Source organism: Oncorhynchus tshawytscha, linkage group LG27, assembly GCF_018296145.1.
Source record: "Oncorhynchus tshawytscha isolate Ot180627B linkage group LG27, Otsh_v2.0, whole genome shotgun sequence".
NCBI lineage: Eukaryota > Metazoa > Chordata > Actinopteri > Salmoniformes > Salmonidae > Oncorhynchus > Oncorhynchus tshawytscha.
The window spans coordinates 9,257,236-9,270,343 of record NC_056455.1 but is presented as its reverse complement, the minus strand read 5'-3'; the positions used below and the strand labels follow the sequence as shown (position 1 = coordinate 9,270,343).

Genomic DNA, 13,108 nt, shown 5'->3' with positions numbered 1-13,108 from the left:
GGCCAAGATAAAGCAGTTCGACATGTACAACAACACAGAGTTATACATGGAGTAAAACAAACATACAGTCAATAATACAGTAGAAAAATGAGTCTATATACAATGTGAGCAAATGAGGTGAGATAAGGGAGGTAAAGGCAAAAAAAAAGGCCATGGTGGCGAAGTAAATACAATATAGCAGGTAAAAAATAAAAATAAAATAAAAAATCAACACTGGAATGGTAGATTTACAGTGGAAGAATGTGCAAAGTAGAGATAGAAATAATGGGGGTGCAAAGGAGCAAAATAAATAAATACAGTAGGGGGAGAGGTAGTTGTTTGGGCTAAATTATAGATGGGCTATATACAGGTGCAGTAATCTGTGAGCTGCTCTGACAGCTGGTGCTTAAAGCTAGTGAGGGGGATAAGTGTTTCCCAGTTTCAGAGATTTTTGCAGTTCATTCCAGTCATTGGCAGCAGAGAACTGGAAGGCGAGGCGGCCAAAGTAAGAATTGGTTTTAGGGGTGACCAGAGAGATATACCTGCTGGAGCACGTGCTACAGGTGGGTGCTGTTATGGTGACCAGCGAGGTGAGATAAGGAGGGACTTTACCTAGCAGGGTCTTGTAGATGACCTGGAGCCAGTGGGTTTGGCGACGAGTATGAAGCGAGGGCCAGCCAACGAGAGCGTACAGGTCGCAGTGGTGGGTAGTATATGGGGCTTTGGTGACAAAACGGATGGCACTGTGATAGACTGCATCCAATTTATTGAGTAGGGTATTGGAGGCTATTTTGTAAATGACGTCGCCAAAGTCGAGGATCGGTAGGATGGTCAGTTTTACAAGGGTATTTTTGGCAGCATGAGTGAAGGAGGCTTTGTTGCGAAATAGGAAGCCAATTCTAGATTTAACTTTGGATTGGAGATGTTTGATGTGAGTCTAGAAGGAGAGTTTACAGTCTAACCAGACACCTAGGTATTTGTAGTTGTCCACATATTCTAAGACAGAACCGTCCAGAGTAGTGATGTTGGACGGGCGGGCAGGTGCAGGCAGCGATCGGTTGAAGAGCATGCATTTAGTTTTACTTGTATTTAAGAGCAATTGGAGGCCACGGAAGGAGAGTTGTATGGCATTGAAGCTTGTCTGGAGGGTTGTTAACACAGAGTCCAAAGAAGGGCTAGAAGTATACAGAATGGTGTCGTCTGCGTAGAGGTGGATCGGAGACTCACCAGCAGCAAGAGCGACATCATTGATGTATACAGAGAAGAGAGTAGATTCAAGAATTGAACCCTGTGGCACCCCCATTAGAGACCGGACAACAGGCCCTCCGATTTGACATACTGAACTCTATCAGAGAAATAGTTGGTGAACCAGGTGAGGCAATCATTTGAGAAACCAAGGCTATCGAGTCTGCCGATGAGGATGTGGTGATTGACAGAGTCGAAAGCCTTGGCCAGGTCAATGAATACGGCTGCACAGTATTGTTTCTTATCGATGGCGGTTAAGATATCGTTTAGGACCTTGAGCGTGGCTGAGGTGCACCCATGACCAGCTCTGAAACCAGATTGCATACCGGAGAAGGTATGGTGGGATTCGAAATGGTCGGTAATCTGTTTGTTCACTTGGCTTTCGAAGACCTTAGAAAGGCAGGGTAGGATAGATATAGGTCTGTAGCAGTTTGGGTCAAGAGTGACCCCCCCTTTGAAGAGGGGGGATGACCGCAGCTGCTTTCCAAACTTTGGGAATCTCAGACGACATGGAAGAGAGGTTGAACAGGCTAGTAATAGGGGTTGCAATAATTTTGGCAGATAATTTTAGAAAGAAAGGGTCAAGATTGTCTAGCCCGGCTGATTTGAAGGGGTCCAGATTTTGCAGCTCTTTCAGAACATCAGCTGACTGGATTTGGGAGAAGGAGAAATGGGGAAGGCTTGGGCGAGTTGCTGTGGGGGGTGCAGTGCTGTTGACCGGGGTAGGGGTAGCCAGGTGGAAAGCATGGCCAGCCATAGAAAAATGCTTATTGAAATTCTCAATTATAGTGGATTTATCGGTAGTGACAGTGGTTCTTCCTATCCTCAGTGCAGTGGGCAGCTGGGGGGAGGTGTTCTCATTCTCCAAGGACTTTACAGTGTCCCAGAACTTTTTGGAGTTTTTGTTGCAGGAAGCAAATTTTTGCTTGAAAAAGCTAGCCTTGGCTTTTCTAACTGCCTGTGTGTATTAGTTTCTAACTTCCCTGAAAAGTTGCATATTACGGGGGCTGTTTGATAATAATGCAGAACGCCATAGGATGTTTTTGTGTTGGTTAAGGGCATTCAGGTCTGGAGAGAACCAGGGGCTGTACCTGTTCCTGGTTCTACATTTCTTGAATGGGGCATGCTAATTTAAGATGGTGAGAATGGCATTTAAAAAAAATAACCAGGCATCCTCTACTGACGGGATGAGGTCAATGTTCTTCCAGGATATCCCGGCCAGGTCGATTAGAAAGGCCTGCAGGGGCCTCCCTGGCGGCACAGTGGTTAAGGGCGCTGTACTGCAGCGCCAGCTGTGCCATCAGAGTCCCTGGGTTCGCGCCCAGGCTCTGTCGTAACCGGCCGCGACTGGGAGGTCCGTGGGGCGACGCACAATTGTCCTAGCGTCGTCTGGGTTAGGGAGGGCTTGGTCGGTAGGGATGTCCTTGTTTCATTGTGCACCAGCGACTTCTGTGGCGGGCCGGGCGCAGTGCGCGCTAACCAAGGTTGCCAGGTGCACGGTGTTTCCTCCAACACATTGGTGCAGCTGGCTTCCGGGTTGGATGCGCGCTGTGTTAGGAAGCAGTGCGGCTTGGTTGGGTTGTGTATCGGAGGACGCATGACTTTCAACCTTCGTCTCTCCCGAGCCCGTACGGGAGTTGTAGCGATGAGACAAGATAGTAGACAACAATTGGATACCACGAAATTGGGGAGAAAAAGGGGTAAAATTATTTAAAAAAATTTTTTTTAAAGGCCTGCTCGCTGAAGTGTTTCAAGGAGCGCTTGACAGTGATGAGTGGAGGTCGTTTGACCGCTGACCCATTACGGATGCAGGCAATGAGGCAGTGATCGCTGAGATCTTGGTTGAAAACAGCAGAGGTGTATTTAGAGGGCAAGTTGGTTAGGATGATATCTATGAGGGTGCCCGTGTTTACGGCTTTGGGGTGGTACCTGGTAGGTTCATTAATAATTTGTGTGAAATTGAGGGCATCAAGCTTAGATTGTAGGATGGCTGGGGTGTTATATGCATGTTCCAGTTTAGGTTGCTTAGCAGCACGAGCTCTGAAGATAGATGGGGGGCAATCAGTTCACATATGGTGTCCAGAGCACAGCTGGGGGCAGAGGGTGGTCTATAGCAGGTGGCAACAGTGAGAGACTTGTCTTTAGAGAGGGGGATTTTTAAAAGTAGAAGTTCAAATTGTTTGGGTACACCTGGATAGTAGGACAGAACTCTGCAGGCTATCTCTGCAGTAGATTGCAACACCGCCCTCTTTGGCCGTTCTATCTTGTCTGAAAATGTTGTAGTTCGGAATGGAGATTTCAGAATTTTTGGTGGTCTTCCTAAGCTAGGATTCAGACACGACTAGAACATCCGGGTTGGCAGAGTGTGCTAAAGCAGTGAATAAAACAAGCTTAGGGAGGAGGCTTCTAATGTTAACATGCATGAAACCAAGGCTATTACGGTTACAGAAGTCATCAAAAGAGAGCGCCTCGGGAATAGGAGTGGAGCTAGGCACTGCAGGGCCTGGATTCACCTCTATATCACCAGAGGAACAGAGGAGGAGTAGGATAAGGGTACGGCTAAAAGCTATGAGAATTGGTCGTTTAGAACATCCGGAACAGAGAGTAAAAGGAGGTTTCTGGTGGCGATAAAATAGCTTCAAGGTATAATGTACAGACAAAGGTATGGTAAGATGTGAATACAGTGGAGGTAAACCTAGGTATTGAGTGATGATGAGAGAGATATTGTCTCTAGAAACATCATTGAAACAAGGAGATGTCATCGCATGTGTGGGTGGTGGAACTAATAGGTTGGATAATGTATAGTGAGCAGGACTAGAGGCTCTACAGTGAAATAAGCCAATAAACACTAACCAGAACAGCAATGGACAAGGCATATTGACATTAAGGAGAGGCATGCTTAGTCGAGTGATCATAGTCGAGGGTCCAGTTAGTAGTAAGGTTTGTTGGAGTAACGGCGATTCAGACAGCTAGCCGGGCCATCGGTAGCAAGCTAGCGTAGGTCGGTGTTCTGTTTTTAGCCACGTCGTGCGTTTCCGTTAGTAGATTAGTGGGGTTCCGTGTGGTAGAGGGGATCAATCCAATTGGCAAAAGAGATCTAGTTGTAGTGACCCAAGAAAAATTGTCCGATGGACCTTTTCAGATAGCAGCCGATAAGACAGCTAACGATTAGCGGGCCGCAGATGGGCATTCAGGTAACGTCGCGACGGAGGAGCCAGTTGGATAACTCCCTCGTGCAGATAACGTCGGTAGTCCAGTCATGAAGGCCCGGTGGCGCTCCGCATCGGCAGTAAAACGGGTCCGGATAGGTGATTGTAGCCCAGGAGTGGTTGATGGATCTCTTCCATGTCTACACCTGTTAACACTGCCTACCTCCTTCACCACAGTTTAAAAGTCAATCACAAATCAGGATTGTTTAGTACCACATTGCTTGGTTTGTGTATTTTCAGTCTGACTTATATGTTCATGTTGACATGTTTATGCTTGTGTGTGAATATCAATGTATTTGTGTTGATGTGTGTAACTCCTAGGTGGACTACATGGAGCCGATAGTGGAGAAGATCACCCTAGTGGAGGACGGCAGGTTTGACTCACCCAAGAACATCTTCCTGGGGAGAGTGATGGGTAAGATTACATTTAACCCCCCCCCCCACAGCTGAAACATTTCTGCTTTCCTCTTGGGAATTGATTTGTTCACACTTTATTTGGATAGTCCGGATATTCCATCTGTAGGTGCTCTACAGGTGGCCATACTATCAACAAACTATCTGTTGATAAACAAGTGCTTGCTAAGGTTATGGTTACAGTTAGGGTTAGAATAATGGTTAGGGTAAGAGTTAAGGTTAGGGTTAGGATAAGGGTTAGGGTTAGAACTAGGGTTAGTTGAAATGTTACTGATAGTCTGTAGAGCATCTACAGATGGACTATCCAAATAAACTGTTACCCATGGAAGTAAGGTATCAGTTGTCCCACTGTAAGTTTGGGAATTAGTTGCGGTGGATGTGCACATTGTAACTTCTCTGTCCCTCTCTCTAACCCCCTCAGAGGTGGGTGACATTGACTATGAGATCCAGAGGCATAACAGTCCTGGTCTGGTGGGCTGTATATCTGGGGTGAGGTACAACATCTACGCCCCTCTTAAGACCCTCTTCCGGCCGAACGAGACGGAACCGCCGGTCACCGTGCAGGGCTTCGTCTCCGAGTCTAACTGTGGGGCCTTCCCTCCTGTCCATGGATATGTTCCCTGGGAGGCAGACCACTGGTTCACTTCTATAGGTGAGACGACATATCCCAGAAGCCTTCAGTAGATCTACTTTACACGGGACTACATATCCCATCAGCAATCATGACCTAGTGATGATAGTATAAGTTTCCCATAATAACATATTTGATGTATTTTTTCATTTCAGAATACATCTATATCCACGATGACCTAGGCCTGTTTTGGTTGACAGGTAAGTCTTTACTGCTTACGAGTCACAATAATGTGAATCATTTCTCATGAAACTATACTTTGATGATTTTTGTGAAATCTAGTGTTCATCTGTCGTCTGCCATCTGTGAGTCCTGACCTTAGTTTACCTCAAGATTCAGATTAAGCCTCCTCTCACTCTCTCCCTTTCACTCTCTCTCTTTCTCTTGCAACCTCTCTCTGTCTCTCTCCCGCTCTCTCTCTCGCTCTCTTTTTCTTTTGCTCACTCTCTCTCTCCCCTACTGACACAGATCGGCAGTAGTTGAAATTCTCATTTTTATTTTCCTAAAATCCTCTAATCCTAAATCCTCTGAAACTATCAGATTCCAGAATAGGCTTTCCGTCCTCACGCTAAAAGCAAAAAATGTGACATGTACCAGAACAAATGCTGGAATGTGGAAGGATATTTTCTTGTGTCTGCTGAATATGAGAGGCGAAGGAAGCCCAGGATTAGACAGCAGCTCAGAGAGTCTGTAGTCTGCACTCTATCCCTGTCTGAGATCCTCACCGGATCAACTATATTTAGAGCTGCCCCTCCCTCCACTATTCATCAGAGATATATGCTTCAGCTTAATGTACTGGATACATCTGTACAGGGTTGTTATGGTAACGCAGAACATCTGAGTTTGACTTCTGATGTCTGGCCCGGTCCTGCTGTCCCCTTGCCGACCTCCTCCAGTTATTGGGCATCCTTTGAGATGGATGGCTCCCTCATAACAATATGTGGCTGTATAAGAAATGATACCTCTGGTCTCTAAAGGGGAGTTAAGTGAGTTTGGCAGAAAACCAACTGAGTCATAATGGTATTGATTGAAAGGGATCGTCCATTGAGATACAGGTATATCTTTTCACAGTGGCAATTCCAACGTGATGAACAATGGATTTACAGCTGTTTGCTCTTTTAACCACACCCCGACTGTGTGTGTTTCTCCCTCTAGTTGTCGTCGCGGCGGCCGTGATATTGCTGTTCATTGGTCTGTACAGCATCTACATCTATCTGTACCGTTACAAGGGCAGCTACCACACCAACGAGCCCAAGAACTTCCTGGAGTCCCCTGGAGGCAGCAGCTCCAGGCCCCTGACAGGGACCCTGGAGAAGAAGCGATATCCAGCGATAGAGGAAGACTTTCGGAGTGACTAGCCTCAGGCTGGGGAACGGCGGGAGGGAGGAGGGGGTGGGAGGGATTGAAGTGGGGAGGTTTTGGGGCTTACAACAACCACAATACCTGTTTATGTTTTATAATTCCTTTAACTTTTTGATTTACATTTCGGTTTTGTTTTCCTTTCCCCAGGTATGTGTTATCTTAAGCCTGGTGTTCGACATAGTGTTGTTTTTCTGACGGGTTCACCGTTTTGCAGGCTTTGGAGATCAAATCAAGCCGGTATTGCGTGAGTGACGACTGACCAAGCTCACACTGCATTGAAGGGTTGACCAACTGAAGTGCCTCGACAGAGCAAAACGAGATCAGAAATAACCCCATGAGTTCATTCAGGGTTTGAGACATAAACTGAGGGGATTAGATTTCAGGTCACGTTGAATTGTGACCTTTTAACATCTTACTAATATCCTCACACGCAGTAACACGTATTCAGCAGCCTCTTCTGGTTTGTAGGTCTGTTATTGAGATCACTTGATAGATCAATGCCATCTACTGTGTAACTCTTTCCGACCATCCACTCTTGCAGCCATTTTGAGAAAGACATCCAAACTATCCCACTCGTCCCATCCTTTGACTAGTGAGCCAGGATCCACCACAGAGAGATGCTGCAACGGTGCCGCAACAACAACCGCAGCAACAACAACAACAAGCACAATCTGGCATCTGCAAACAGTCTTTCCTGCTGAACACCAATTGAAGAAGCTATAAAAAGCATGGAGCTCTAAGCTTTGAGATGACATATCTAAAGAATAATGGAAGGCATATAAACATATATTTGTTGTATTGCAGCCTATGAAAGTGTATACCTATACAAAAGAGGAACATTTATTAATGGTTCGTTTCATTAGATAGCAGCTTGGCCAATTACAGTATGCTCTGCGATTCCTAACCCGATTCCCAACCAATCAATGAAGCAGTCATGTACGATCAACAAAACATACGGAATACATGTGACATTTGGCTCGGGAATATAAGACGATCGCCAATATTCTTGTTCAGAATCCTCAGAGTAACATATGAAATGGGTGGGTAGGGCTAAGAAGCCGTGGTAGTTTGACGTTTCCCCAACGGTAGTGCTATTCGTGTTGGTGTGAGACTGACCGTTGGTGCCCTGCAGAAAAGGGAATGGTGATGTTGAACCAGGGACAGGACTCCTTATTGCTATTAATCCTCACCCCGCGCTTCGTTTTCTGTTTGACTTCCAGTAGCGAGTGAACATGCAGCCAAAATCTTAATTTTTTAAATATATATTTTTTAAATGCAGCCAAAATCTGGGTGCTATTTCAGATTCAGAGGCCCCGGCTTGGAGGGGCCCCTACCAACAGCAGCCCTGTCGACCAGCCTGGTCAGGACTCATTACAAATGTCTTTCAGGAAAAGAGCTGCTCCGCATGAACATCTGGACATGCAAACACACACTCACACACACACACACACACACACTGGCATATTGTATAGAGGACCACAACAATGTCAATGCCAGTCTTGTACTTCTTCTCACCACACTAGATTATTTTTGCATCTGACTGCTCTGTAGGACAGTACTGTGCTGTGCCCCCCCCGCTGCTGTTGCTTCTTACTTACTGGGCACCGGTTGAATCAACGTTGTTTCCACATTATTTCAATGAAATTACGTTGAACCAACGTGGAATAGACGTTGAATTGACGTTTGTGCCCAGTGGGTAGGTGCTTCTTATGGTGCTTCTTTTCCTTTAGGTCCAATGATATTTCCCTGTCTGGAAAGTCACGATTTCAGGTTAGACGGTGTGTGAGGTTACGGTCAGGGAAGATGTTCCCAGTAGGTGAAACGTCATTGGACCCATGTAATGTGTGGCGTGGTAGCCAAAGCTTAGGTCTCTGACATCATCACCCAGCGCCCTTTGAAGCTCAAGCAGTAATACATCATAGAAAAAAAAGAGAGAAATCACAAGAGCATTTTGAAAATCATAAGCTATGAATATATAGAGCATGATGATCGCACCTTGCAATGAAATGCAATAAAATCAGCCGCTTCCAGCTCAGATCACCTAAATATATTTTTTGGTGTCTGTTCCGTTCGCAGCAACTTGCAGCAGTTAGGATCCTAGACATAATATGTATACGTGAATATATGAATAAGGTGTTTATCGACTTTTTCATTCCTATGGTTTGTATGAAACAGTTGAAAATGAGGCTGAGAGGTTTGAATGTAAATCCTAATCTTGACCCTGTAATATGGACAGGCTCTGCACCAAGACCTGCTCCTCTCTGTGTGTTCTCTGTGTGGTATGTACACTCATTAAACAGAAAACTATTCAGCATAGCTTTCTCACATGTTCAGGATGTGGACAATACAGTACCCTCCCGATGTTTCAGTAGAAACATCATAGAACATATATTAACATCTTTGGTTTAGCCTGTTAAAAGAGGACAACCCGTTAAGACTAGACGGTAAAAAGCATTACAATTACAATCAATTAGAAGATAGAATTGGCAATGCCTGGCTTTTTCCCAAGACATATTTGTAAGAATGTACCATTTTCAATAGTATAAATGTTAGCGTTGGGCAATTAGAGTAGTAACATGTTCCACCTCTGGAGAAATAGGAATTATTTGTTTTTGTACAGAGATGAACAATCACCTGTTACAGAGTTCATATTAAACCAGTCAACAACCTGGGTCAAATGTGCTTTGAAGCCTTTTAGTCGACTTATTGATATATTATGTAAATGTCTACGCTGTGATGCGTTTATTTGAAATGGACTACAGTACATGTGCATCTTGCCTAGCCTCACTGCGATGCTACACATTAGCTAGTCCATCCATGCGTGGTCCCTGGAGTGTGTGTGCTTGAATGTACAGCAGACGTGTTGGTTTGTGTGTTCACAGTTCTGTTTGTCACCTAACCCTCCCTACTGATGATGAGGATAGTCTCTGCACTGATGATGTGAATGATCCAACTCACTTGTTGTCGTCCACCAATAGCAGAACGGTGAGCAGATAGTGATTGGGTGCTGTCCAGACAGGCTCCTCCCTCCTCAGATGTTGCTCTACAGCATTTTGATAATCAGTGACTACACTGAAAAGAACAGGAAGACCAGAACATTGTTTATGCTCCCAAATTCACTGCTTTATTGACAACGTTTTGATCTGATCCGGATCTTCATCCGGTCAAAATATCAGTATTTTTAAGGATTTGCGTATGACCACAAACTTTACTACACTGTATGACACCATCAGCTCTTAGAGCTGTGCTGATTGGCAGTCTATAGCAAGTTCCCTACCTTACACTCTTAGAAAAAAGGGTTCTTCAGCTGACCCCGTATGAGAACCTTTTTTGGTTCCATGTAGAACCCCAAAAGGGTTCTACCTGCAACCAAAAAGGGTTCTTCAAAGTGTTCTCCTATGGGGACAGCCAAATAACCCTTTATGGTTCTAACACCTTTTTTTTCTAAGAGTGGAATATCAACTTAGCTGCCGATCAACTTGGCCAACTGTATAGGGTGACCGACCGAGTGAGCAGCTAAGGTTCTTTGTGTAAAGGAGACTCAAATGTAATAAGGGGTTGAGGGAGCGAGCACAAGGGTGAAGGAGACGAGGATTCTGTCCGTCCTACAAGCAGGGTCATATGCATAGCATCATATGACAGACTAGTGTTGGTCCCTACAGCGGAGGAGACAGAGCTAGGGCCAGGCTAGAGGGAGGAGCAGGCAGGGGAGTCTAAGAGGGCCAGACCCCTCTGTGGGTCGCTACCCTATAGAATCTTGCAAGAGGGGGCACCAGACAGTTAGTGACTGTATGACCTAATGTAGCAGGTGTAAAATAAATGCCTGAGCGGGGTCCCCACATCTGGTTTTCAGGGGGAAAAGAAGCTAGGTTGAAGATACTGTATCCCTGAAAACCGGATGTTTCAGGTTTCGTAAAACCCTGCTGAAGGTGGTAACCGACTGCAGGACTTTGTGTTTGTGACCACACTGAAACCGTGGAGTTTTTGTTCTCTCCCTTTCTGTTATGTTGGTTTTGTTTTGTAATAATTTCACTGTAAATGACCATAACTATGTTAATCAAAGCAAAACCAAACTGACACTTCAATAAAGAATCCTGAAGGAAATTAAAATGGTGTATTTTCCCTTTACCTGTTGACAAAGGCACAATGTGTCTGTCTGGTGAACAGTTCTAATAAATACATGTTGGTATGGGGAAAATTGGAACACCTCAGATGAAACCAGTGGGTAAATTAAGTTGGTGTTACCTGAAGCCAAGCTCCAACACCTCATGGTATTCAAAGAGTCAAGTAGGATATAATACAATACTCCATGTTTAGTGTTAGGGTTGTAGTTGAGGCTAGGGGTAGTGTTGAGCCAGGATGTGGACAAGAAGTTAGGGTTAGTGTTAGGGTTGTATAGTTGAGGCTAGGGGTAGTGTTGAGCCAGGATGTGGACAAGAAGTTAGGGTTAGTGTTAGGGTTGTGGCTGAGGCTAGGGGTAGTGTTGAGCCAGGATGTGGACAAGAAGTTAGGGTTAGTGTTAGGGTTTGTGGCTGAGGCTGAGGCTGGGGTAGTGTTGAGCCAGGATGTGGACAAGAAGTTAGGGTTAGTGTTAGGGTTGTAGTTGAGGCTAGGGGTAGTGTTGAGCCAGGATGTGGACAAGAAGTTAGGGTTAGTGTTAGGGTTGTGGTTGAGGCTGGGGTAGTGTTGAGCCAGGATGTGGACAAGAAGTTAGGGTTAGTGTTAGGGTTGTGGCTGAGGCTAGGGGTAGTGTTGAGCCAGGATGTGGACAAGAAGTTAGGGTTAGTGTTAGGGTTGTGGCTGAGGCTAGGGGTAGTGTTGAGCCAGGATGTGGACAAGAAGTTAGTGTTGGGATTGTGGCTGAGGCTAGGGGTACAGTCGTGGCCAAAAGTTTTGAGAATGACACAAATATTAATTTCCAAAAGGTTTCCTGCTTCAGTGTCTAGAAATCTTTGTCAGATGTTACTATGGAACACTGAAGTATAATTACAAGCATTTCATAAGTGTCAAAGGCTTTTATTGACAATTACATGAAGTTGATGCAAAGAGTCAATATTTGCAGTGTTGACCATTCTTTTTCAAGACCTCTGCAATCCACCCTGGCATGCTGTCAATTAACTACTGGGCCACATCCTGACTGATGGCAGCCCATTGTTGCATTGTTTGTCAGAATTTGTGGGTTTTTGTTTGTCCACCCGCTTCTTGAGGATTGACCACAAGTTCTCAATGGGATTAAGGTTGGGGGAGTTTCCTGGCCATGTACCCAAAATATTGATGTTTTGTTCCCCGAGCCACTTAGTTATCACTTTTTCCTTATGGCAAGGGGCTCCATCATGCTGGAGAAGGCATTGTTCGTCACCAAACTGTTCCTGGATGGTTGGGAAAGTTGCTCTCGGAGGATGTGTTGGTACCATTCTTTATTCATGGCTGTGTTCTTAGGCAAAATTGTGTGAGCCCACTCCCTTGGCTGAGAAGGAACCCCACACATGAATGGTCTCAGGATGCTTTACTGTTGGCATGACAAAGGACTGATGGTAGTGCTCACCTTGTCTTCTCCGGACAAGCTTTTTTCCGGAGGCCCCCAACAATCGGAAAGGGGATTCATCAGAGAAAATTACTTTACCCCAGTCCTCAGCAGTCCAATCCCTGTACCTTTGCAGAATATCAGTCTGTCCCTGATGTTTTTCCTGGAGAGAAGTAGCTTCTTTGCTGCCCTTCTTGACTCCAGGCCATCCTCCAAAAGTCTTCGCCCCTCACTGTGCATGCAGATGCACTCACACCTGCCTGCTGCCATTCCAGAGCAAGCTCTGTACTGGTGGTGCCCAGATCCCACAGCTGAATCAACTTTGGGAGATGGTCCTGGCGCTAGCTGGACTTTCTTGGGCGCTCTGAAGCCTTCTTCACAACAATTGAACCGCTCTCCTTGAAGTTCTTGATGATCCAATAAATGGTTGATTTAGGTGCAATCTTACTGGCAGCAATATCCTTGCCTGTGAAGTCCTTTTTGTGCAAAGCAATGATGACTGCACATGTTTCCTTGCAGGTAACCATGGTTGAAAGAGGAAGAACAATGATTCCAAGCACCACCCTCCTTTTCAAGCTTCCAGTCTGTTATTCAAACTCAATCAGCATGACAGAGTGATCTCCAACCTTGTCCTCGTCAACACTCACACCTGTGTTAATGAGAGAATCACTGACATGATGTCAGATGGTCCTTTTGTGGCAGGGCTGAAATGCAGTGGAAATGTTTTTTTGGGGATTCAGTTCA

The 13,108-nt window shown here is 45.3% G+C and overlaps 1 protein-coding gene across 1 annotated transcript in view; it reads left to right on the top strand.

Moving 5' to 3' along the window:
- The window catches only part of cntnap1 (contactin associated protein 1), a 34,287-nt gene extending 23,333 nt beyond the window's left edge, over positions 1-10,954 (top strand). The window contains exons 21-24 of the mRNA XM_024390180.2: positions 4,755-4,848; positions 5,269-5,499; positions 5,634-5,678; positions 6,634-10,954. Of these exons, the coding sequence (XP_024245948.2) occupies positions 4,755-4,848; positions 5,269-5,499; positions 5,634-5,678; positions 6,634-6,836 (573 nt within the window). The 3' untranslated portion in view covers positions 6,837-10,954. The remainder of the gene's footprint in view (positions 1-4,754; positions 4,849-5,268; positions 5,500-5,633; positions 5,679-6,633) is intronic.
- The last annotated feature ends 2,154 nt before the right edge of the window (positions 10,955-13,108 follow it).